This window comes from Amphiura filiformis, chromosome 7, assembly GCF_039555335.1.
Source record: "Amphiura filiformis chromosome 7, Afil_fr2py, whole genome shotgun sequence".
NCBI classification, from domain to species: Eukaryota; Metazoa; Echinodermata; class Ophiuroidea; order Amphilepidida; family Amphiuridae; genus Amphiura; species Amphiura filiformis.
Window position 1 is genome coordinate 64318064 of NC_092634.1, and position 26696 is coordinate 64344759.

At 38.3% G+C, this 26696-nt stretch overlaps 2 protein-coding genes across 2 annotated transcripts in view; both read left to right on the forward strand.

Annotated features, from left to right (window-relative positions):
- On the forward strand, positions 1-23438 carry LOC140156428 (uncharacterized). Its single transcript, XM_072179376.1, has 4 exons — positions 1-116; positions 6660-6911; positions 15997-16295; positions 23256-23438. The coding sequence occupies exons 3-4, from the start codon at positions 16046-16048 to the stop codon at positions 23435-23437; spliced, it is 432 nt and encodes a 143-aa protein (XP_072035477.1). The 5' UTR covers positions 1-116; positions 6660-6911; positions 15997-16045; the 3' UTR covers position 23438.
- Positions 23438-26696, forward strand: part of LOC140156427 (uncharacterized) — a 7195-nt gene continuing 3936 nt past the window's right edge. The window contains exons 1-2 of the mRNA XM_072179375.1: positions 23438-23593; positions 26192-26611. Of these exons, the coding sequence (XP_072035476.1) occupies positions 26233-26611 (379 nt within the window). The 5' untranslated portion in view covers positions 23438-23593; positions 26192-26232. The remainder of the gene's footprint in view (positions 23594-26191; positions 26612-26696) is intronic.

A 26696-nucleotide genomic window follows, 5' to 3' on the forward strand; every position in this document is an offset into this window, starting at 1 on the left:
CAACAATATGACCATGGCGGTGAACATGTAGCTTCTGTATTGATAACTCTTGGGGTGAGAATCGTTCCGAATGTCCTGCGCGCATCCTACGCATCATGAAGAAGCCCCTACTTCCGGTAATACCGCACACAATTTACTGGTGTTTATAGTGGGAATATCTCGCCACAATATCCTTCGGTTGAGAAGGATATCGATGTACCGTACATACATATACTGCTAGTGTTTATAGTGGGCATGTATCCGGATAATCTCTAACCGGGTAGAAATTATTGTACCGCAATGTACCGCACATCTGCTCCCACTATAAACACGCTCTATGTAAAATGAATCAAGTATAGTTATTTGAGTTTTTGGTGACTATTCAGAGCATAGGCTACTAGTCGGGATTATGCACTTTCAGTTTCTCACGGGTTTGAACGGGAATTGGATTGCGTACTTTTTCGATGTCTAGTGAGCAAATTTCTTCAATGTTTTGAGAAAATGATGTCAAATTTTCTATTCTATATTGTTTGGTAATAATGTCTTTTGCCAATAGTATGTTTAAAGTTGTAATTTTGTGTTTTTGATCGCAAAGATCGGATATTTTCGTTCCCGATTCGAATTCTGAACCCTTCGCAAGGGTGCCGATTTCGGCAGAACTTTGACGATAATTTTGCCTTTTGGACACTAAAATGCATTCGATCCTTAATTTTGTTTCAACCGAGTCTTAAATTAGCAAGCACAATAAGGTTGGTACCACTTTTATATACATTGATAAAAAATTTAAGATTTTCTAATTTTAAGTTTCTAACCGGCGCAAATCGTTAAGTGTGTATTTCCCATTGACATCCAAAATGGCGTAAGCCAGTCCTTAATATACATAGGTACGGCAAGGAAGTCTAGAGCATACCGACTCTAGGCCCAGCAGTTCGCGAGAGCTAAAATCTCACAGAGAAAGTCAAATGGATCATATAAGCTGCTGATTGAATTCTAGTCACAGATGAGGCGCTATTTAAAATCAGATTTAAATTTAATCTATATTTAAATCCGAGTTATGTTCTACATGAATCAACCTGGCAGGCAATGACACGACATGACAACAATAGGATACATTGTTAATTTAAATCGGCTCAAATTATTCCTTATAAAGTGTTACGGATGATCTATGAACCAGACAATTTCGGAAGGACGTTTGGATTTTTAAAAAAATATTTCGTTAATAGCTATGTAGGCCCTATGCCATTTTACACGGCAAAAAATATTTTACCCAACATTGAGTAAAAAGGTCACAACTCAACAGTTGAGTAATAAATTACTCAACATTGAGCTCATATAGGTCACAACTCAACAAATAAGTAAAACATTACTCAACATTGAGCTCATATCGAGTAATTTTTTACTCATTTGTTGAGTTGTGACCTTTTTACTCAATGTTGAGTAAAATAATTTTTGCAGTGTATGAAAACGGACTGCTTGGCAAATAGCTATTTTATAGCTGCAATTATGTTAATTGTCCGAAATATGAAGTAATCAAAATGATGAAAGTATGCCTGGATGGTATGATAATGAGAGTACCACTTGTTCTAAATTACATCAGCTGATAAACGAAATGGACTGCAACCTTCTAGGAAATATTGATGGCTATTTTATGGGCGCATTTATATCAATATTCCAGATATTGAAGAGTTTACTCCCCTGCTCTATTAAACAGAATGTTCTAGAACAAAGCAATCATTTGGCTCATGCCTTTTCCCCGAGTCTTTCGTTTTGCTCTCTTTGGAATAATGTCGTTAATTTGTAGGCGAATAGTGGGTGCAGTTACCGTTGAGTACACATTCTCTGAACACCAGATAAAAACACAGGTTTGCACTACAGACCTTTGGTTCACACAAGGCTTACAGAATACCCTGTTACTCCGCGACGTAAGCACAAATGCAGACACAATAACCAATTCGAAAATCTCAAAACTATGTATAAGTTTATCCAAGCTAGATCCAAACGTCCAAATACGTCATCCGGCGATTCCACTGGCCGAAAGGTTATGCGCCTACTGCCCATCTAGCGCCACCTGTAACGAAAGTAAACGTACTTATGAGACCATTTTTGCACCATAATGTACATAAGGACCAGTGATTACACTGACAAAATTTCATCGATATAGCTCCTTCACTTCTGGGTGATGTCAAAAACTTTTGGATACCCCCTCGTCACTTGAAGAGAATATGTTATTTTTTATAGTTGGCTAAATGTGACCCGTTACAGCGAAAGGTACCTTATGTCGGCTGCTACAAGTGTCTCTTTTTCCCCAATGTTGGCAGAAAATATCAAACAATAATGACAATCTGAAGTGGCGGTCATTTCAAATCATCTACAAGTCAACGAGGTTCAGGAATGTCCTCTCATTGTTAGTGGGTGGCTACATACCTATACAAATACAATACAATGCTTTTGTAACCCACCACTCACGCCACTTGAACAGGGATTAGCCATATCATATAAAGATTAGAGCTGTATAACAAACAGTTCTATAGACAGGTACAAGCTTATTATCCTCTACAACAATAGGATTAATGATTGGTTTATAATGCATTTGTTACTAGCAAAATAAGGCATATGTAGCTCCCGACATACACTTCTAGTGCCCGTTTCTATTCATCGCTATGTATTCTTCTCCCGTGCATTATTTTCGCGAACTACCCTTCACAGCCCAAATTATATAAACCTGCACGCTAAACAATGCATTATCTAAAACCTGCACGCTAAACAATAGATTCTAGATAATACGCTCAAAATACTAGAAATACTACTTTCACATAACCATATAGTAGAGTTAGGTGACGCTTTCGACACAGAGGTCACATAACTATATAATTGTCTGTTCGATATATATACCATCAAAAAAGTACGAATATACATTCTGTGGTGTTAAAATGGTATAGTTACAAACGGTGTTCTAGAATAGGGTACAATTACCGAATAGGGTGCAACTCGCTAGACTTGAGTCCAGTCCTCGTTTACGGAGTTTAGGGTTAGGGTTTAGGGTTGGGGTAGGGCAGTCTTGTAATAAGACTAGTAATAAGACTAGTAGAGTTGCACCCTATTCGGCAATCGCTCGTGCAAAGATCATTGTCATAAATTATGATTAATGACCTCAAATAAATCAAACATCAAATGAGAATAATCGAGCTTCTATTAATTAAAAAGGGCCAAAAACAGGTGGATCATAATTATACAAGATGACACCATTGCAAAATATTCAGCATTTTACAAATGAAATAGGCCTACATGTAGGCCTATATCTAAAATAACATAGCCGGGTCCGGGAAAACACACTAGCGCATAATATCATGATCATGCTTTATAATACCATAGGCCTTCAAACACATGTGTTTGAACATGGCCTATGATAATACTGAACAAATTGTTAAATCCCAATTTCGTGTGTTTTAATATAAGTATTATAGAGCTATAAAGTCCAGTTGATATTCACCGTAGTACTAGTCGGACATCTAAATCGATCGTTTCCAGGTTGACTGGTTCAGTGCTCTGAATGATCACAACATAAAGTCAATTGGTTACAAACCATGCGTGAATAAGTTACTAAAGTATGACGTATGGCGCAGTCGATACCATTGATAGCTAACTTTTCAGGGATTGATTTTCTTTACCAGTTAAATGCTACGTAGCTGGTCAATGTCCTGACGGTGTTTTTAAAATGTAAGATATTTTCCCTAATATTAAAACTAATATAATGAATGCAGCAATTAATATTGCCTATTGTTTTAATAGGCCTACACTCAAAGTGTATAACGGATAATGTATCTCGTGCAAATGCATTCGTCAAGATAATTGCACTTGCCATGGAGTCATTGCATTTAGCTCTTGAGCCTATCGGCTCTCGAGCTAAATGCAATAACTCCACGGCGCGTGCGATTATCTTGACGAATGCATTGCACTCAGTTCATTATCCTTATCTTAAGGTACCTTTTGCTGTAACGGGTCACAAATAAGAAACTTTTTGTGCTTGGCTTATCTTCGCGGGATGAAGGCATTATTGATTTACGGTCTGAAGAGATGACTTCTTTCAAAACCAATGGTGCGCACAGATCTGTTGGACGTCCGAAGGTCCCGCAAACGTATCATAATTAAATAGGCCTACTGTACAGGGTGAGTAAAAAAAAGTGCAATAGAGCAAAGAATCGATATTTATGTAAGAACCACTCTGAACTTTCCAATTATTGAAAGTATCTATAAATGCCACACTCAATAGTCACCTGTTGTAAAAAACTTAAAGCCAATCACATCTACCGTTCAATTTTTATGAGTCCTTTTGATAAGGATAATGAACTGAGTGCAATGCATTCGTCAAGATAATCGCACGCGCCGTGGAGTTATTGCATTTAGCTTGAGAGCCGATAGGCTCGAAAGCTAAATGCAATAACTCCATGGCAAGTGCAATTATCTTGACGAATGCATTTGCACGAGTACATTATCCGTCATACACTTTGAGTGTAGGCCTATTAAAACAATAGGCAATATTAATTGCTGCATTCATTATATTAGTTTTAATATTAGGGAAAATATCTTACATTTTAAAAACACCGTCAGGACATTGACCAGCTACGTAGCATTTAACTGGTAAAGAAAATCAATCCCTGTAATCAATGGTATCGATTGCGCCATACGTCATACTTAGGTAACTTATCCACGCATGGTTTAATTGACTTGACTTTATGTTGTGATCATTTAATATCGTGGTTTCGAACACAGAGAGCACTGAACCAGTTGGAAACGATCGATTTAGATGTCAGACTAGTACTACGGTGAATATCAACTGGACTTTTATAGCTCTATAATTTGAACTACTTATATTAAAACACACGACATTGGGATTTAACAATTTGTTCAGTATTATCATAGGCCTTCAAACACATGTGTTTGAAGGCCTATGGTATTATAAAGCATGATCATGATATTATGCGCTAGTGTGTGTTTCCTGGCCCGGCTATGTTATTTTAGATATAGGCCTACATGTATTTCATTTGTAAAATGCTGAATATTTTGCAATGGTGTCATCTTGTATAATTATGATCCACCTGTTTTTGGCCCTTTTAATTAATAGAAGCTCGATTATTCTCATTTGATGTTTGATTTATTTGAGGTCATTAATCATAATTTATGACAATGATATTTGCAAGGGTGCAACTCTACTAGTCTTATTACAAGACTGCCCTATCCCAACCCTAAACCCTAATCCTAAACTCCGTAAACGAGGACTGGACTCAAGACTAGCGAGTTGCACCTTATTCGGTAATTGTACACTATTATAGAACACCGTTTGTAACTATACCATTTTAACACCACAGAATGTATATTTGTACTTTTTTGTTGTTATATATATCGAACAGACAATTATATAGTTATGTGATCTCTGTGTCTAAAGCGCCACCTAACTCTACTTTATGGTTATGTGAAAGTAGTATTTCTAGTATTTGAGCGTGCACGTATTATCTAGAATCTATTGTTTAGCGTGCAGGTTTTAGATAATGCATTGTTTAGCGTGCAGGTTTATATAATTTGGGCTGTGAAGGGTAGTTCGCGAAAATAATGCACGGGAGAAGAATACATAACGATGAATAGAAACGGGCACTAGAAGTGTATGCTACGATACCCAATTTCATTATTTGTCCACGAGGTACCATGTATTTTGAATGAGAGCACACAGTGCACGATCAATTAGGCACCAGCTCTGAAACTAATATAAGGTTGATTTTTGCGTTATTTTAATTTCTTTTTTCTGTTCAAACAAACTTTTTAACATCTCACTCGACTCCAACTCCAGTTTTTTAATCCCAGTATGTCCAACTTACTGGGTATTTTATAATTCACTCCACTTCAATTTGCGCGCATTTCATTTCGACATTTGAAAAAATCCGCCTGTGTATGTTCTTGATAGAGAATAAACATCTTGAAAGTAAAGGTAAAATGAAAATAACAACAAATAATGTTTCTTTTCCTTTTCCAAGGACAATAACAATTTGGGTGCTCCATTTTATTTCAATGCCAATGAGGTTAAGAAAATAGCAGTTGTTCCAAATCTACCTTACACAGAGTGGGCTGACTTTCAAATTGTAGATGTTTCTTGGACAAACGTTAAAATTGGGTATCGCTATAAAATGTGTCATAAAAACAAAACGATAAATGCTAATTCCTTGGTTTTTTCCCCGGGGGGTTCTTCCTGGTTGAAGGTATACGGGGATGTGCCACGGTTTTGGGGTACCTTTTCAGCGATTTTGGTATATCAATGGGTGGGTTTTCAGTGGATACCAATGCGCCCAATTGGGCGCATTTGGGCAAAAATGCCATTAAAGCGCCCAATTATGGCAAATTTGGGTGCTTTTTCTTGAAAATTAGTATACTGATGGGTAGCAAAAACAGCAAAAAGTAGGTATAGAGAAAGTCAGCATCCGAAAGTCTGCGTGGCACACCCCCGTACACATTTTTTCGAAGAACCCCCCCCCGGGGTTTTTTCACACTAATGAATATATCATTTATAAAATGTTTGAAAAACCTATAACGTTCAAACCGGTTCTTAAATAAAAATGGATTCTTTTCTCTATTGCACTCACCCTGTATAATGTTGTTGATCATCAATGCGTTGTATTTCCATTACTCGTTAGACCAGAAAAGACTTTTTGGATTCGCCCCGGTAAATTGTGCAGCATCCGTCAAGTATCCATGTCAAAGATAAAAGTACCCGATTCGGGCCTGTAAACACCCACCCGACGCATTGTTGTGAAAGGACTTGGTCGTGTCATGTCATGCAGTAGCATCATTGTGGACAGAAAGGAACTTCGCTAATTTTTCTTCTTGATGGTCTTTGAAATAAGGGATCTTTGACGACAACAATTTGGATCAGCAGTTAAACACAGGTAGGTGAATACGGTTACTTCTAAAAAAGTTCTAAAATGTTATAACTTTGATGAAGACCTTGATATATATGGCCAAGTAAAATAAAAACATGTTTCACGTTCGGGTTTTTGAAAAAAAAAGGATGAAGAGGGGCTTTTTATTTTAATTTTTATCGCAAAATCGGTGTAAATACCCATAATTAGAGCTGTTTTAGCATATACAATAATGCCTGGAAAAAGGAGGAGGCCTCTTTTTATTTGTTGTTCTGAGAGATAGGCCCCTCTAACTATCACAAAACCTTATAAAAGTGTTTCTTGTATATTAGCAAGGCTATAGAAAGCATCTCTACTTCCTAGACATATTTTTTGAAAAGTTATAACTGAATTTCAAAAAATAAAAATAAAAATGAAGAAACCTCAAAAAAGGAAGCGGGAGGGGACGTGAAACATGTTTTATTTTTTATTTGGCCTATTAGAAAAACCTTTTGAAAAAGGTTCCAATATGTTCACATTAGTCCGAATAATCAGACCCAGAACAAAATATTAATTTCTGGCATGATCCTGTTCTGTGTTCACATATAATATAATAATGATAACAGTGAGCGTGTTGAAGAATACAAATACCTTTACTTGGTGTCACATTTGAACCTATCTTGTCTTGGTCAAATCACATTAATAAAATATCTTATTGTATTTTCCAAACGTTGTGGTATTATTAGACATATTAAAATATTATGTCCCAAGAGATACTTTCAGCATTATTGCTTGCTAATGTCAAACTTATTATTGCAGCTCTGTTTGGTCCAATTATTGTTGTGCTGAGCTTTCACTGCTGAGCTTTAGCTACTGATATTAGAACACCTGTTAAAGGCTTAATGTACGATTTCCTTCAAATTTTAAATTTGTCATTATATACTCAAAATGCTGAAATAATACTAGTAATAATGATCGGGAATGGTTTCTGTCCATTTTGAGCTGAAATAACGAGGTAACGTGAAAGAAACACTGCTTGTTATTTTGGCCGTTTAACACGCAGTTCTATGGGCGGACATAAAGTCATAATTTCTTGAATCATGACTTTATGTCGAACTTTGCTCTGTTTACCTACAAACACAACAAATTTGGCTGATTCCATTTAGGTGCAAGTTGTGACATGTGTAAACATTACAAATATGCCAAAAAATCAGGTTTGAAAAAAATTAACCAAATTCATATTATAAGATCGTACATTATGACTTTAATGATATGATGATCTTACAATGGAACAAACTGAATGATAGGTGGTCTAACCAAATAATCGTACTTATTCGAGAACTCTAGCTTCGAATAATTAGATACCATCCCCGTGAGGGGGGGGGTACTCAGTACAAATGACCAAACGGGGACGTGCCGCAAACATGGGTAGCATTTACAGCCTTCCTTTTTCGGAAAACAGCCCAATTTTTCCTTAATCTAGCCAAAATATTCCCAAAATTTTGGGAAAATTTTTAAAAACTAAGACAATTTTGGTTAAATTCAGCCGAAAATTTCGACTTTTGGTATATCAATGGGTCCAAATTTCTTGAAAACTTGGTATATTTATGGGTCCACTTCCAAAATCTCAGCGGCACGTCCCTACCAAAACCAAACTTGAGTACCCCCCGGGATACCATCCCTCATTGAGAGCTCATTCTGGGCATATCCATGAATGTGTAGTCATTCAATTCCATTTCCAAGATTTTTCAAGTTGATTACCGTTATGAGTGGGAACTTTGTAACAGCTCCAGAGGCGAGAGAATGCATTAGGGCTTTAGCGGTTTACCGATCTTTCTAGCCCTGCGGGATGTGCACTTTTTTAAATAGCACAATCCAAAGATCCGCCTGTTGAGAGGCTCATCATGTTTCAAAACAATTCCCATAAAAACCTACATTTTAGGTCAAACCTGGACAAAAAAACACTAAAAATTGTATTTTTTAACAAATGTATAGAAAATGTATAGAAATAATGTGTCATTGTATCGATAAGGAGTTTAGGAGCTAGTATCAAAGTGATTTGTTGTGTGGTACCGGTATACATTGTACGTAGAAAAAACGTATTTGGGAATCATTAAAACTAGCATTTTTGGGCGGTATGTACTTTACAGCTTGTATGTGCACTGTGTCAGTGTGTACATACGGTAGGCTATTTACTTTTCAAATCTTGTGACAAATTGTGCTTGCTGATGCTTGTATAAGGTATTATAGACAAATTATTAGAATGCATGTGCACCGGTAGAAATGGCCCAGGTTGAATAAAATAAATAAACATATGAATGAATATTTTATTCCCTGGATTATTTTTGTTGGGACAAAATAATGATATGGTTTGACGCTTTGAAATACAGTTATGTTAATCATAATAAAGTTACAAAGTTAAAAAAAATAATATCGAAATATTGTAAAATCAAACTTTTCCCTTCATAAGTTGTATCAAAACAACATATTGAGGAAATTGATATGACAGATTTTAAGTTTAAACTTTGATATGGAAAGATACCCCAGCCCTGTTGTCTCACCAGAGAAGATGAGCAGAAGTCTTTCTCTCTGATGATAAAAAAACTCTAGGTAATGTTTTAAATAACTATAAGTTTTATAACAATGTTTTATATAAAATGTTAACATAAAACGTCTTCTGTTATGATGTGAAGGGTTAAAATAATGTAACGGATGAAAACAGCACACAGCATTCTACGTTAACATCAGTTATACATGCGGCAAACAATACAATATCATTGTTATTCCAAAACAATGCATCTGATGATTTGGATTAATTTTGCAATTAGCATTCAAAATCATCATCTTTATCTTACAAACCGTGCGCGCGCACTTTTTCACTATAAATTTTACAATCTGATACTAACAGATTTCAACATGACTCAGCACCAAGTTTTAGATTATAACACAAATAGTGGTAATAAGAACCAAACTTTAACTGATTTACTCTAAACCATGAATCAAACAGTGCTATTTCACTTGATCAACTTTCTTAATGAAAAACAATATAATTAAAGGAAATGTTATACCCTGGCCAGATACTTTATATGGTAAACTTTTTCACTTCTTGACTCCTCTGAGGTGAGATGGTGACTGCCCAGGGTTGAACGAACACAAAGCAGAATTACATTGACATGCAAATTAGACTAAGGAACAAAGTTTTCCAAGCAAGGGTGCCAAATGAGGGGGCTATTTAAGGCCTAATAAATGTGACAAAACCACATGTCACAATAAAAACAGGGAAAATCTGTTCCAACTGACCAGCAGAGAACCAAAGGATAAGCAATAGATACGATTAAAATCAAGGAAAATATGACACAACCTCCAATGGGGGAATAACAAACGTATAAACGTATAAAGTTAAAAACTGTTTTAACTTTCTTTATACGTTTTGTGTTATTCCTCCATTGGAAATCGATGTTGTGTCATATTTTCCCTGTTTTTAATTGTGAAGAGTCACTCATTCTTTCATTTCTCTTGACAATTTTTCATTTGCCCGCCCTATTCCTTTTAAAGGAATTTTTATTTTTAATTATTACTATGATTACTCATCTACGGGGCTGTGTGCGACAGCTGGGGCATGATTTAGGGAAGTTTAAAATGAAAAAAAAATCCTCACTTTTTCCTCACTTTGTCGCCCTCTTGCGGCATGTCGTGGAGCCCATGGATTGAGAAATTTATTATTATTTCATGCCCTGATATTGTTTTGCTGCATTTTGGAATTAATTTTTTCAAAGTGATGAAAAAAGTGATGAAATAGGATGATGACCAAAAAAAAAGGAGCCAAAATTTCCCCCCTTAATCGTGCCATATCTAGTGTGCGACTCTCAAACAAAGTGCGTCAATCACCAAAATTGGTTACCATACCTGGTGTAAAGGATTCGGGTTCACTTGTAGAGTAAATCCACAAAAAAAACGTTGACAACGTAAAGAAAGCAGCAAGTTTAAAAAGCCCCCACCTCGGCTAACTTTTTGAAACTTGGTCCCATTTGTAAAAGATACTGATTTAATCTTTGTCATAATTATCAACTTAAAACATTTCCAGAAGTGTTATGTATCTTTAATGTGCCGATGCGATATTTTAAAAGTTGTTTACATTCTGGAACGATCAGAAAGGTTATTATGTTGTTCTTGGCCAATATCCTATCTATGTTTTGTTTTATAATAATTATTAAGTTCATGACCAATGATTGAATTAAACGAATAACAAGTAGGCATGTTAATGTTGTTTAAACGTTAAAAACACCGATTTGCTGTTGATATTCAAAATGGGACCAAGTTTCAAAAAGTGAGCCGAGGTGGGGGCTTTTTAAACTTGCTGCTTTCTTTTACGTTGTCAACGTTTTTTGGTGGATTTTCTTTCTTTTATGAATGTAGCCAAGCAGCTCTAAGCTTGGAAAGTCATCGGGTTACGAAGTACTCCATAAAACGAATAAAGCGAAAAATAGATGTTTGAAATTATGTTATCCTTGATTTATGACAGTAAATAATTTAATAAAAGTTTATCAGCCGTTTATTTTGAAAACTTGCTGGTCACTGCTACCGCGTCACTGTAATGTTAATAGGGATACATATACATTTTAATATACTTTAATTATTCAAGGCAACTAAGAAAATGTAAATATGAACAACACATACCCAATTTTGACGATGCCAGCGAGACACAGAGTCAGTCCGATTTACTTCAAATTGAAACTATGTAGCAAGGCTTATACTACGGAAGCGTCTAAGTGCCACGACTTAGCAAGATAATTATGTTTTAATGGTTGTGGTTTTTGTGATTTGCGGGGCAATCTAGTTGGATATCCAAATTTCGCGGTCGATAGTTCTTTGTAGCCCTGCGGGGCAATCTAGTTGGATTTCCAGATTAAGCGGCGGTTGCTGGCGATCTTTCGCGGTTTGTAGTTTTAATTTCCCTCATTCTTCATGCTCTACCCTCTATCGGGGTTAATTTATAGTTTAAGCTCGTTGGATAACTATACTTCGCGGTGTGTGGTTCTTTGTAGCCATGTGGGCCAATCTAGTTGGATATCCAAATTTCGCGGTTGATAGTTCTTTGTAGCCCTGCGGGGCAATCTAGTTGGATTTGCCTATTAAGCGGCGGTTGTTGGCGGTCTTTCGCGGTTTGTAGTTTTAATTTCTCTCATTCTTCATGCCCTACCCTCTATCGGGGGTTAATTTATAGTTTAAGCTCGTTGGATAACTATTCTTCGCGGTGTGTGGTTCTTTGTAGATTTGCGGGGCAATCTGGTTGGATATCCAAATTTCGCGGTTGATAGTTCTTTGTAGCCCTGCGGGGCAATCTAGTTGAATTTCCCTATTAAGCGGCGGTTGTTGGCGGTCTTTCGCGGTTTGTAGTTTTAATTTCCCTCATTCTTCATGCCATACCCTCAATCGGGGGTTAATTTATAGTTTAAGCTTGTTGGATAAGTATACTTCGCGGTGTGTGGTTCTTGGTAGCCCTGCCGGGCAATCTAGTTGGATATCCAAATTTCGCAGTTGATAGTTATTTAGATTTATAGATCTTGTCGGATTTCGCTATTAAGCGGCGGATGTTGGCGGTCTTTCGCGGTTTGTGGTTTTGATTTTCCTCATTATTCTAGCGCTACCATCTATCGGGGGTTAATTTATAGTTTAAGCTTGTTGGATAACTTGTTGGGGCAATATAGCTGGATGTCTCTATTGAGCGGCGGTTGTTGGTTGTCTTTCGCAGTTTGTGGTTTTAATTTGTTGGATATCCAAATTTCGCGATTTGTGGTTCTTTGTAGCCCTGCGGGCCAATCTAGTTGGATATCCCTAGTGAGCGGCGGTTCTTTCGCGGTTTGTGGTTTTAATTTCTCTACTTGTTCAGGCCCTGGCCTTTATCGGTGGCTAATTTGTCTTTTAAACTGGTTGGATATCCATATTTCGCGGTTTGTGGTTCTTTGTAGCCCTGCGGGTTTAATATAGTTTGACATCCCTATTGAGCGGCGGTTGTTGGCGGTCTTTCGCGATTTGTGGTTTTAATTTCCCTCATTCTTCAAGCCCTGCAGTCTCTAGGGGGTAATTTATAGGTTAAGCTTGTTGAATAACCATACTTCTTTGTAGCCCCGCGGGGCAATTTAGGTGGATATCCAAAATTCGCGGTTTGTGGTTCTTTGTAACCATGTGGGGCAATCTAGTTTGACATCCCTATTGAGCGGCGGTTGTTGGCGGTCTTTCGCGGTTTGTGATTTTAATTTCCCTCATTCTTCAAGCCCTGCTCTCTGTCGAGGGTTAATTAAATAGTTTAAGCTTGTTGGCTATCAAAATTTTGCGGCTTGTGGTTCTTTGCAGCCCTGTGGAAAATCTTGTTGCACATTCCTATAGGCTGTGCCAAGTTGTTCTGTGTGTCTGTGGTGGGGACAGTCGCTCCTTTCAATAGGCCTTTGTGTATTTTTGCCGCTTTGCTAATTTGTCTTTACGTATGACTTTAATGGCCTTCCATGTTTGGTTGTCTCTTTTTGGATACGTTTTTGTCCCTGCTGGCCTTCCATATTAGTGGAACAATTTTTCACACCTATAGAGTGTATGCAACAAACCAACCGGAACGGTATAACAATTGAAATGACAGTCATGTAGGAATGCAGTTCTACGATAGCTGAAGATGACAGAGGGACAGGTCTCTAGATCGATTCAACAACCATTCATACATATTACATGTTTTATTGTCCTATTATCATGCGAATCGCCCCGTGGTAGGACAGAACTTTATTTAAATGAGAAAATATTGGTAACCTGATCTAGTTTCTTGTGTTATTCAGATTGTTGTGTTGTTCAGATTTAAATAAATAAATAAAGTAATCAAGAGATTTTTTTTTCATTATTTGTTCTGCTAGCGGCTGCACTATATGTTTTTTTTTAAATAGGCCCTTAATATAATAAATAATAAACCTGGGAATCAAACATCTTGCTTTGATAAAAAAAAATAACATCACAATAGCACTGGATGATTAAAATTGTGTTATCCTTGATTAATGACAATAAAATTATTGTTTAATACAATATTGAAAAAAAAACCAGTTAGTCATCGGATTTCGAACTCGGAACCCCGGATCCGGAGTCGAACGCCGAAACCATTGACCTACGGGACTCTGATATAAATTGCTGTGTCGAAGTACATATTTATTTTATGAATGGGTGCATCGTCGGGAAAGAACAAAAGAATTGTGAAAAACTTGATTTTTTGGCGAATGGGGCTCAGAATTTTTATGTAGGGTATCTCAGAAAATGCTAGGGTATAATTGGAAGTAAATCTGAAAAAGTAGTGTGTAGGTGATTGCCCGCTAGTGCTGTAGCCTTGTCCAAAAATTCCGGATCAGCATTATTTTCCACTAATTTTCGCTATGAAATACCGGGTGAAATGAAGCTAAAGTGTTTGTTTATTATTAAACAATGGTTGACTGTAGGATTGGTGTCCCTTTTTGAATTAATGAGTTGTCAAGATATTACATTTGGGACTCTAAATAACATTAAACATGGTTTTAGATACACTTTGTACCCAGCGAAAAATATCATAGAACAATAGAAGTCAAGTGTTTTAATGTTAGGTGTAAATATAGTCTCGCGGGAGCATCTTATTAGTCTTCTTTAACAGTCTTTTTTTTAAAAACTTGCTGGTCACGGCTACCGCGTGACTCTAATAAGCATCGGCATTGTAACTTCCGGTTTTTGAGAGCAGTTTTGGGACACTTTGACCTCTTTGTAAATGGTCTTGATATTTTTGCGGAACTGTTATTCTGAAAAAATGGGCTAATTAGTTTCCTGCTTTACACAGGATTGACTAGGGATTATCATAGTTCAACTGTCAATTATTGATTAAATAAACCTCTTTTTAGTATAAAGTACCTTCACGGATTTGAAAGTTCACTCAGTCCCAAGGTCAAATACCGTGAAATTAAGAATTCCAAAATTTTATTTTTTTACGGGAATGTCATCTTTAAAGGCCTATAACTAAAACACATGCCTGGCGACTTGTTCCGGGTTTTATTGGAGCTGGTCACACATCGGGAAAATTGCTGTAATTATTATTATTTAATTTATTCATACTGCAGTTACTGTCCGTTTTCCTATACACAATACACAGTGCTCTTACCATTGACGCGTGACCTCTACAAATAGCGTACGTTAGAAGTATGGGGATTTGCCTAGTTAACGTCGCTGTGTGAAAATAACCGGCCAATATTAAAAGTACTCTTCTAAAATTCTAGAAAATATAGTTTTGTAACATGTCCTAAATTTTTAGCTAATTTAGATGTTTGGAAATATTCGTACTTTGGTGTTTTAGTGTATGTTATAGGTAATAGTACATTGCCTAGTTAACGTCGCTGTGTGAAATTACCGGCCAATATTAAAAGTACTCTTCTAAAATTCTAGAAAATATAGTTTTGTAACATGTCCTAAAATTTTAGCTAATTTAGATGTTTGGAAATATGCGTACTTTGGTGTTTTAGGAAGGATATGTAAACGACAGATAACACCAAAAAATATGAAGAAATTATTTCCAAACCGTGTTAAGTCAACAATCATTATGTTGCTCATTTTCAAGAATGCTGGTTAACAAAAAGCAGACCATTGTCTCATTTCGTGAACAAAGGTCCACATACCATTGTTTCCTTGCGTTTCCTTTATAATCGGTTACCCAACTGAAGCCAAAATACCAGCACATATAAAACAGACACATGTACACAACCAGAGAAGATCTGATTTAATCAGTTGAGCTGTTTTCAATGAGTGTTATCTTGGTTTAATAGCTTTTAATGGGGTTTAAGTCCTTCAAAGTTCGTGGTGAATTCTACTGAAGACATGACTGCATCATGTATTGTAATAATTGTATCATACAAAATATTTAAATAATTAATTTATAAAATAAACCATGTTTGTTGGGTTTGTTTTCATTCTTATAAAACATTTTAAATTGTATTTTATATGCACAAAAACCAATGTTTCTGAATTTGCCCAGAAGTGTCCCAAAACTGCAAAAACTGTCCCACAATGCATTGCAAACTTCCCAATGCCGATTTGGCTTATTAGGATATAGGTTTATGTAATGTTATTTTTCATTTTTTAATTACAGATCTGGGATTTTAACAAACCGAAACTTGATTCACATCACAAATTGAAAAATGTCGCAATTACGATACGCCTTTGCCACATTCCTGGTGATGGTGTTATTCCCAATCGTACAGGCGCAGGACATTGATAGCGATGCTATCGATGACAACATTGATAATTGTCCAAGTATCCCTAACTATGACCAAGCTGATGACGACGGGGATGGCATCGGGAATGTGTGTGATAATTGTATCATGACGGCCAACAATGACCAACTTGATGATGATATGGATGGTATTGGTAACGCGTGTGAAGATGATGGTACGTATGTTCACTAAAAAGGCGCGGGGATGTGCGGCACATTGATCCCCATTTTCCAACTTCCTGTGACCCAAATGACCCCTTTTTAGGTTTTGCTGTCACCCGATGACCCAACCCTGGATTTTGTTTCTTAAGGCGCAAAATTGCACCCGTCAAGCTGATGTGCAATTCTGTCTCATGACAAAACATTAGTAATGTATTCCTCTGATCATAAGGATTCAGAAATAGTTTTACCTATCTGGGATGTACTGTTCTTGTGTTATTACCAAAAAGGTCAAAGCTCAACCGTTGACTTCTAAAGGGTCAACATTTAAACTTGTTTCGATTTTGATGAACATGATGTCAATATCTTCGTTTTAATAAATGATCTTAAATAATGCTAGTTAGGATGAAGGATGTTTCATTACCTAGATTTCGCATCAAAATAGGTCAATGACCATAGAAACACATTGACCTTAACATGTTTTGGTGCATACATAGGTAATGAAACATTCTACATATTGCTAACTAGCATTATTTAAGATCATTTATTAATACGAAGATTTTGACACCATTTTCATCAAAATCGGAGCGAGTTGAAAATTGTGAACGTTTAAAGGTCAACGGTTGACCTTTGACCTTTTTGGTAATAAATCAAGAACGGTACATGCTAGATAGGTAAAACTATACATTTTCAGAATTCTTATGACCAAAGGAATACATTAGCAATGTTTCTGACACAATTTGATGAAGTTTGAAATTTGACACTATGTAAAGTTTTTACATTAAACCTTTCCCCCACCATGGGACAACATTTTGTATTTTAGGAACAACAAAATTTGTGTACTAGGGACTTTAAAGATTACGAAGAAATAGAATAGTAAAATAAATCATTCAGGGGCATTGCAAAGCCTGGTGACTAGACTACATTGCCTACAAGCTGTTATGGCAGCGCGGAGGTGGTCACGTGCGTATTTATAAAAGCGTATTTATAAATATAACCGAAGTACACTGTTAGTAAATAAAAAATATATTTATTTCAAAATCATAAATTGAAATACCACTTTAAATGCCCTATTGTTTAAAACTACTAATCTTAAGAGCATTGACCAGACGGCTCATAGTGCAGTTTTGTCCACGGCAAATTCACCGTGACCTTTTCAGCCATAAACCCGCTTAGTCAAGATTAAACCGAAATATGTAGTACTAAACCATTATAGTAATCGATTGTCCAATGCACATTTCTTACCACGTGATAATATTAATCCAATGAGTGATCGAATTGTCCGCTCTCTCTCTCTAAGGTCACATTGCATACACATATGCAGGTGTTGTTCGTATGAGAGTATGCCATCGAATGCGGTCAGCGGCAGCCCTGGTAGCCTCAGTGATGCTCAGGCCTGTGATAATTTTGATGTCGTCAAGCCAGCTCGCTGCAGGTCTGCCTCTCTTGCGTTTGCCCTCAACCATTCCTTGGACAATTGTTTTCTGAAGACAGTGATGTCTGGTGATGTGGCCAAAGTATGATAACTTTCTAGAAATGATATCGGCTCGCAAGGTCATCTGAACTCCAAGCTCTTGGAGAACCCACTCATTTGTTTTCCTCGCAGTCCATGGAATCCTCAGGATTCGTCGATAGCACCACAGCTCAAAAGAATCCAGCCTCTTCCTGTCAGATAGTTTCATCGTCCAGGATTCAGATCCATATGATGCCACAGCAAATGCTGTTGATTTTAGCAAACGAACCTTGAGGGATGAAGGAAGTTTACTTTTCCACAGTTTGGTCAGGTTTGAGACTACAACTCGAGCTATTGCCAATCTTCGTTTTATCTCCTGGGTGCAGTCACTTTTGGTGTTAATGATGGAACCCAAAAATTCAAAGCTTTCCACCTCTTCAATGAAATCACCTTCTAAGGAAAAGTTTGCATCTGTGTCATTTCTACCTACGTCTACAATCATGACTTTCGTCTTCTTTGTGTTCAAGATCAGTCGCCTCTTTTCACTTGCCGATTTTATTGCTTTCAATAGATCCATCAATTCCTCTTTGCTACTGCAAACCAGGGTTGTGTCGTCTGCATATCTGAGATTTGTGATCCGCTGACCACCTATGGTAACACCTCCTCCAAAGTCTTCCAAAACATCTCTCATGATGCTCTCAGCATAGATGTTGAAGAGCTGAGGAGACAAAATGCACCCTTGTATCACACCTCTGCCAATTTGGAACCACTCTGAGTCACCTCTACTCGTCCTGACTGAAGATTCCTGATTCTGGTATAGCGTACTGATGAGCTTCACCACATGACCGGGGAATCCCATATCCCGCATGATGTTCCTTGATGGTTGACACAGTCAAAAGCCTTGCTGTAATCGATGAAACAAAGGTAGAGTGGGTTGGAATGTCCTCTGCATTTTTCAATGATATTTCGCATATTGACAATTTGATCCCTGGTGCCTCTTCCTGCTCTAAACCCGGCCTGTTCGTCTGCTATCTCGGTCTCGAGCCTCTGTCTCATTCTGTTGTTGATGATCTTGAGAAGAATCTTGCTGGCGTGACTAATTAGGCTGATGGTTCGATGGTTTGAGCACTCTTTGATATTTCCTTTCTTTGGTATCGGGATAAATACTGCTCTCTTCCAGTCCTTAGGCCATTCCACATGATGATCACACCTTGCTCACCAGATGCCTTCCACAGTTCACCTGGAATCTCATCACAGCCTGGTGATTTCCCATTTTTTATCTCCTTCATTGATTTACGAACTTCATCCAGTAGGGGTGGTGGTTCAGGGTCAATTTCACCTGAAACATTGATGGTGGGTTCCTCTTCTGCTTTCTGTTCATAAAGCTCAGTACAGTATTCTGCCCATCGGGTCTTGATGTCTTCGCTCTCTGTAAGCGTGGTGCCATTTCTATCATTTATGACATCAGATCTTGCTGAAGTTTTTTGAGTCAGTTCCTTTACCAAAGCAAACACCTTCTTGGAGTCGCTTCCTGCTCTTTCCATATCCTCACATTTCCTCTCAACAAAGTCTCGTTGATCAGCTCTGACTGCTTTTGTTACTTCTATGTGTTGTTTCCTCCATTCTGACATGTCTCTTTTTTTCTGGCTTCCTGTCTCTTATCAGCAAGCTCTATTGTCTTCTTAGATATCCAGGGCTGCTTCTTTTTCTTCTTCTTTGTGATGTTTTCCTCTGCTCTTAGCACTGCTTCCTTCATTTCTTCCCACAATTCGTTTGGAGAGAGTTCTTCCTCATCCCTTCGAAGAAGTGCCTCAAATCGGTTCCCCACGCTAACTGTGTATCGCTCTGGGATTTTGTCCACATCAAATCTCATTGGTGGTGTCACTCGCTTCTTTGCTTTAAGTTTCAGCTTCATCCGTGCGACAAGTAGCTGGTGGTCACTGCCGCAGTCTGCTCCTGGTCTGGTTCGCACACTGAACAATGAAGAGCGCCATCTTCTTTTAAGCAAAATATAATCAATCTGATTTTTCACATTTCCGCCAGGGCTCATCCAAGTCCATAGTCTGCGGGGGTGCTGCTGAAAGAGGGTGTTTCCAACAATCAGGTCGTTTGCCTGACAAAACTCTTCCAAACTGTCTCCACGATCGTTTCTTTCTCCCAATCCAAACTTTCCAATTGACCTTGATTTGATGTCAGACTTGCCAACTTTTGCGTTCCAGTCTCCCAAGATGATAAGCATATCTTTGCTTGGAATCTTATCCAGGACATCTTGGAGCTGACCATAAAAGTTTTCCATCACTTCATCAGATGCAGTGGATGTTGGTGCATAAACCTGGACAATTGATATGTTGAAAGGGTGACCATGCAGTCTGAGAGAGATGATTCTGTCGCTGATTGGGTTGAAGCTGTATTCCTGTCCAAGATGAAACCAACTCCAAACTCCCGCTTTCCTTCATCTTTGCCTGAATAAATCACTGTGTATCCGTTGTCTGTGGTAAAACGTCCTTGGTTGAGCCACCATGTTTCCGAGATGCCCAGTACACAAATGTGTTGCTCTATCATTCTTTTTGTAACGATCTCCAGCTTCCCAGCAGTCATACCTTGAACATTCCATGTTCCTATGACTTGATGTTTTCTCAGGTTCATGCTGCTCCTTTCATGCTCAGGATTGTCGGCAGTACACTCTGCGTCATTACAGCTGTGCCTAGTCGGAACAACATGCTCCTCTTCCCCAGTAGCCATTGACGCATCGTCAGGCCTGCGGGTCCCACCACTAGATGCCGGGTTTCTACATTGATTACGACCTCTCATATAAACTATCTTGGCTAAAAGTAAATGCAGTGGGTGGCCGGGTCCTTCTGCATTAATGGATTTGCTGGATGGCCGCCGTTGGCTCTCCAGAGCCGACGCCCTTAAGATGAATCTTGTATTTCGTTTCAACCGGGTGTTCAGCCACCCTCCTCACTAGTAGCCAAAGGAAACTGGTGGGGGAGCCGGTTCAGTCGCCGACAGCTCGACCCTGAGCAGGTTGTACTGAGCAGGTTGTACTGGATACAGGTTTCCAGTAGCAGGTTTCCAGACCTGACCTGACAGACGGAGCACCCATTGGGAAAAAACACCCATGGGAAACCCAGCACCAAAAGGTCCGCTACGGTCGACTAATCCAATCGATAATGACGCTATTGACATGTACGGGTGGAGCTCCACTGACGGAGTTTAGGGGATTTTCACTGGTTTGCTATCATTTACTCATCAATGCGTTCCACCGTTATTATAAGGACTATGTTAATAGTTTAAAGATTGACATATAAACCATACTTGATTGACAGAAAGTACGAAATTTGTACCTATTACGGTTTGGTGGCACCTCTTCCAAACGCGACCAAGTCAGGGCGGCCCGGTGAAGCAAAATGTGCATTGATTAACACGGGAGTTTGGATAAGATGGTAGATTTCTTTCTCATGCAAATGCATGCTCCCCCGTTGTTAAAGCTTGTACCGGATTAAAAATTCAGATATTTTGAAAAGAATAAGTAATTGAAACATAGAGCAAGTACTAAAATCAGAGCTTTTATACTTTTTGATAACTAGTTCATCTCAGTCGTAATACCACAGCACAGCGCTACCAGTAGGGTTCAATTGCCTATAATGTGAGTGCCCCTGTGTTGTGTGTATACATGTAGTTAACAATAACTGCATGATGTCATGATTCAGTCACTTTTGTTACACAAATATACGAAAGTGGCCCAAGCTGTTTTAGGACTACTTATTCACTGATTTTCATGACCGTCGCTAGAACATTTCCGGGGGGGTGTCGAGAAATAAATTTTGCATATGATCACACAACTGTAACCCAAGATTTTTCAAACACATTCCAAGTTTGACCTATCTACGATGTACGGTTATGGAGTTATCTATCTATCTATCTATCTATCTTGCGGACGCATCCGAGAAAGAGTTTACAATTCTTTTCCAGGAATCTCTATCAGCCATCAGATTTGGGAGGTCATTAATTTCTTGATTGACGTCCCTTGCCACACAGTCAATGTAGTTATATCATGGTCATCTTCCTCTACATGTTCGTGGAAGCCGCATGCAGATGTAATGGCAACACCATATGTGGTACTGATCATGCGCAAATCGTAGAATAGAAACTCTGCGACAGGCTCTGTGGTATCTCATATCGTGTAAATGATATGCTTAGCCTGAGTCGCTCGGCCTATCTCGAACAAAATCGCCATGTGTAGCTTTTGAAAAACGAGATGATTCGACGTACTATCACGGTAATTTTTGACACGAAGATATAGGGATGATGACGCTGTGCCCTGCTCTACAACGTTCTGGTTGGGCAAGCGATTTTTGGCACACATTCATTGGGCGCTTTTAAATAAAACGCTCTAAAAGGAAAACAGTACGGAAACGCTTAAATATGCGCTCGCAACATATATCTAGACCATTTAAAGTTTGCAAATTGGGATCAAAAAATTGGCATGTGTAAGGGGGGAGGGGTGGCAGGGGGAGCGATTTTTGTCCGGTCAAGGGGGGAGCCAACTTGGAAATTTAACCCACGGCTCATAATTATTGCACAGCCCCTAATGTGGAAAGATGGTGGGTTTGTTTATGCTTCACTAAGCAAAAGTTCCGCATAGAGCCCTAAAGTTAATTTCTGAAATTAGAAGATTAAATTACCATAAAAACGAAACAGTAATATTTAGCTGGGTTTTATGTAATTTTTACATAGAATTTTCATCAGCTTTTCACTCTTCATTTTCACTAAATTTAAACAAAAGTAATGGTATTGCCCCGGGGGTATTGCGCAATGCGCACGTAATTTTAGTAGGTCCAAAAGGTCCGTCACTCTCCCAATGACCTCAAATTTTTGCTCTCACTGAGTGACAAAAATCATAGATCAATTTCATATTGAATTGCCCCCCCCCCCCACCTCGGGTGTTACACAAAATGGCAATATCAATAATTCGATAGTTAAGGACCGTTCAATCGTTACACGGGGGGTAGTTGGAGTTGCAAGGGGTTGTAATTTTTTTGGGGGTGGGGTGGGGTCTTACACCCCTGCTCAATTTTGTGTTTATTTTTGCATTTTCTCAAAAATTATAGCGCATTGGGGACAAGTAAGATATGTATATTATAGGGCAAGGACTACAACTACTGCACTGGAAATTTTATTTCAGCGCAGACAACAGTTGTGGAGTTACAGTCAAAAATGAGGGAAAACCAATATTTGATCAATAAATCAATAACTACTTGCTTTGAGTTGCTGAATTTTCCAGTGGAGTAGTTGGAGTCCTTGCCCCTATAATATATATATCTTACTTGTCACCAATATGCTATAATTTTTGAGAAAATGCAAAATAGGCAAAACATTGTCACAGGGGTGTAGTACCCCCTTAACCAAATCTAATGTTGTAAAAATCACAATGCATTCCAAAACTTATAGCTAAATTCCAGAAACATAGTAAATGTCTTTATAATGTCATTTGGAAATGTAATAATTAATTTTCTTTCAGAGAGCTATCCATCAGAATTACGGCTAGTCGGTGGTAGCAGTATCTATTCTGGACGTGTTGAAATTAATATAACTGGTTCTTGGGGAACCATATGTGGCAGTGGCAACAGCTTCGATTATAATGATACCAAGGTAATCTGCCGCCAATTAGGATTGCCACATAGACACGCACGTGTGTTGTAAACAACGTGTTCCCTGAAGGCAATGGAAGCATTATCTATGGTGATTTAGGCTGCAACGGCACCGAAGAGAGAATTGACTTCTGTCCACATACCGAGTATCCCTCAAACAGCAGCTGCGATCACTCCGATGATGTCGGTATCATTTGTACAAATCATGGTAAGTAAGCTATAGTAAGACCTGGGGTACATCGAAAAATTTTGGTGGGATGTCACCCCCCCGAAATTTTGGAGGTGGTGGGCCCGGGGTGGTGGGTCTTTTGGAGCTGACGGCGTACCGGTCTTTTGGAACCGGGCTGCGAACAAGTAAAATGGGGACTTTTGGAGCTGCGAACAGTCAAAATTTAGGGTCTTTCTTTTGTTTTTGGTTGAAAATCGCCTGATCAAAATTAAGGGTCTTTCGGAGTTCTATTTTGGTCAAATATAGGAGCTGCGAAATCCAAAAAAGGGGGTCTTTTCGGGGAGCATACCCGTATGGTCATTTGTGTTAAGTGCCCCCCCCGGAGTAAGACAATGAAATGAGTCAATGTCTACTCAGCATGCACTAGACTTTGTCATTTTAATTGACCTTTGTCAGAGGATGATTTAAGCACTTCCCAGCAAGTCTTGCGGTTAGCACAGCTGTGTGAGTGAACATGACACCACTGCCCGCCCAGTGCATACACACGTGCATGGTTAAATTTGAATTTGGACAGATATATTTACAATAAAAACACCTTCAAAAAGTTGGTAGATTTCACATTTTATGTTATCTACGGAAGGTGTGAATTATCCTTCATGCATACATCACTTTAGATTTGAAATCGACCAAGTAATAATGACACACGGGCAATTCTAAAACAACATCTTTTGCACAGAGTTCAATGGGATTTGAAAAGTAAAGTGGCAGTTGAAACTCGTGTGATAACACTTTTACAGTGCATGATGGAGCTTCCTTAAATCATCCTCTGCCTTTGTATTAACCGCTGTAACTAAACACGTGAAAAAGTTGATTACTCAAATCATCGGAGTTTCATTTCGGAGCACCCGGCATGGTGTACACAGTTTCATCAGCGTTTAGCCATGGATGTGAGCCAAAGAGCAGTTGTGACTTGATCAATTGTCGCCAATATTGTTCGAGATATTGGCAAATATAGTTTTTTCTTGTAATGTGTGTACAAATCATGGTAAGTAAGCTATAGTAAGACCGGGGGCACATCAAAATTTTTTGGTGGGTATGTCCCCCCGACATTTTGGAGGTGGTGGGCCCTAATTTTTTTTTGTTTTATGTTTTTAGCCATTGATAAATTGCTCATAACTCGGTAACCAGATGTCCGATTTTAAGAGGATTTGCATCAAAATGTAGCATTCGTAAAGTGCCAGAAAATGTTGTAAAAAAACTTCTAATTGAAAATTGCCGACATGTGACTCATTCCCTTGATCATATCACATTTAAACAATAAAAATATTTTAATCAGCATTTTCAATCAAACTCACCCTTGCACGTTTCTGCCAATATCGTTCGCGTTTTAGCGAAAAAAGGGGCAAAGAGCAAACAATTAAAGAAATTGTTAAAAAGGGCGTTTTCCCTGAAATGCGATGAAAAAGGGGGTGTTTTCAAAGGTCGCCAACAAGCATGCATATATCCAGGAATACACGGAGTGTAGGTAGCGGGCTGCAACAAATTCCATGCACCGCGATTGCATGCAAACTGACCGTGTGCAAAATCAGCTTAATTTTTCATGTTTATTATACAGGGTGTCCCAAAAAAAGAGGCCCCTCATTTTTCCCTCTTTTTCTCCTATTTCAGACGAGTTGATCAAATATATTTTAGTATGTAAGAAAACCTTGACTCGTTAGCTTTAATAAACCAAAACAATTATATCAATCGGCTCACAACTTTTAAAGATATGCTCTTTTAAAGAAATGTACCCGTTTTTCACTCTGTCCACGGAGAAGGTTTGGCTACTTCAAAGATTGAAAAGCGAGAAGTACACATACCATGCATGAATATCAAACATTCCTCAAAAGAACTTTAATTATGGAATGGGCTTTACCGGTGGGTTATGGCAATGGCTTTTGTTAATAGTGTCATTGGATGCCGAACATTGCCGAATGGGACTTCTTTTGCTTTACTTGCAATTACTTATTTTTTCTTGGTTATTTATGCCTTTTTGTTTTATTTTTCTTTACAACATAAGTCATTTCTCTTTTTAGGATAAAAGGTAACCCTAAAAGGCTGTTTGGTTTGTCTTTGGTTCTTCTGAAGTGAGTTTACTTTGCTGCTCTGCCCTCTACCTGGTTGCCTCCTTGACGAATACAGGTTTCAGCCCTGGTTCTCATTGCATCAATTGCGTTGCCTACCATCCCTGTGCGCCGGATACATGCATTCAGTAATACTTTTGCGAAGATCTTGGATTTTGCCACAAAGAAAAAAAAATCAAGTGGTGTGAGGTCAGGTGATCGTGCAGGCCACTCCACAGCATGAGCCATCCCAACCACTCTGTTTGCTATCCGTGGACAGAGTAAAAAACGGGTACTTTTATTCAAAAGGGCATATCTTCAAAAGTTGTGAACCGATTGAAATAATTGTTTTGGTTTTTTAAAGCTAACGATAAAAGGTTTCTTTACATACCAAAATATATTTAATCGCAATGAGGGGCCTCTTTTTTTTGGGACACCCTGTATGTTGTTTTTCTACAAAGTGCATTTTATTAAAAAAACTTTCTTTGTATTCCTTTTCATCTCCTCTCCCCTCTCTCACTTTTCTCCCCTTCAGCACCTTTTGAGGAAGACTATATTCGAACATACGACGGCGTGATGGATGCTGATAGTATTAACGAACGGTATTTCCGTATTCAAGAGGGAGCCATTGTTAAGTTCTTATGTCCAACAGTGCACGCAGGAGGCTTGAATACCCTAAACAACGACCACATGGATATGCAATGGCAACTAGGGAACCAGGATGTCACGAGCGATAACACTGATGGCATTGACGTCAATGAGTATGTCCAGATGTATCAATCCAACGGTTTAGGATTTAATGACCGAAAAGGCAAGCGTCTCTCAACAATGGTCTACACCGCTCGAAAGGAGGACAACTTGAAGACGATAGACTGTAGTTTTGTAGACGAAGATTCCTTTGACTCTGTGCTTGTCTCCTCAGACCCTAGGTCTACGATTAAGCTCCTTGTCTTACGTAAGTACCAAACACTTAAATTGCACGAAAATTTACTAAAGGTTTCAAGGGGAAAATGACAGGGCTTAAACATTTTTGGAGTTGA

What these genes read in the sequence shown, in the direction of transcription:
- LOC140156428 (XM_072179376.1), top strand. Translation starts at nt 16,046, where the DNA reads ATGTCGCAATTACGATACGCCTTTGCCACATTCCTGGTGATGGTGTTA. An exon ending in TAACGCGTGTGAAGATGATG is followed by an intron (nt 16,296 to 23,255) that starts GTACGTATGTTC and finishes ATTTTCTTTCAG; the next exon opens with AGAGCTATCCATCAGAATTA.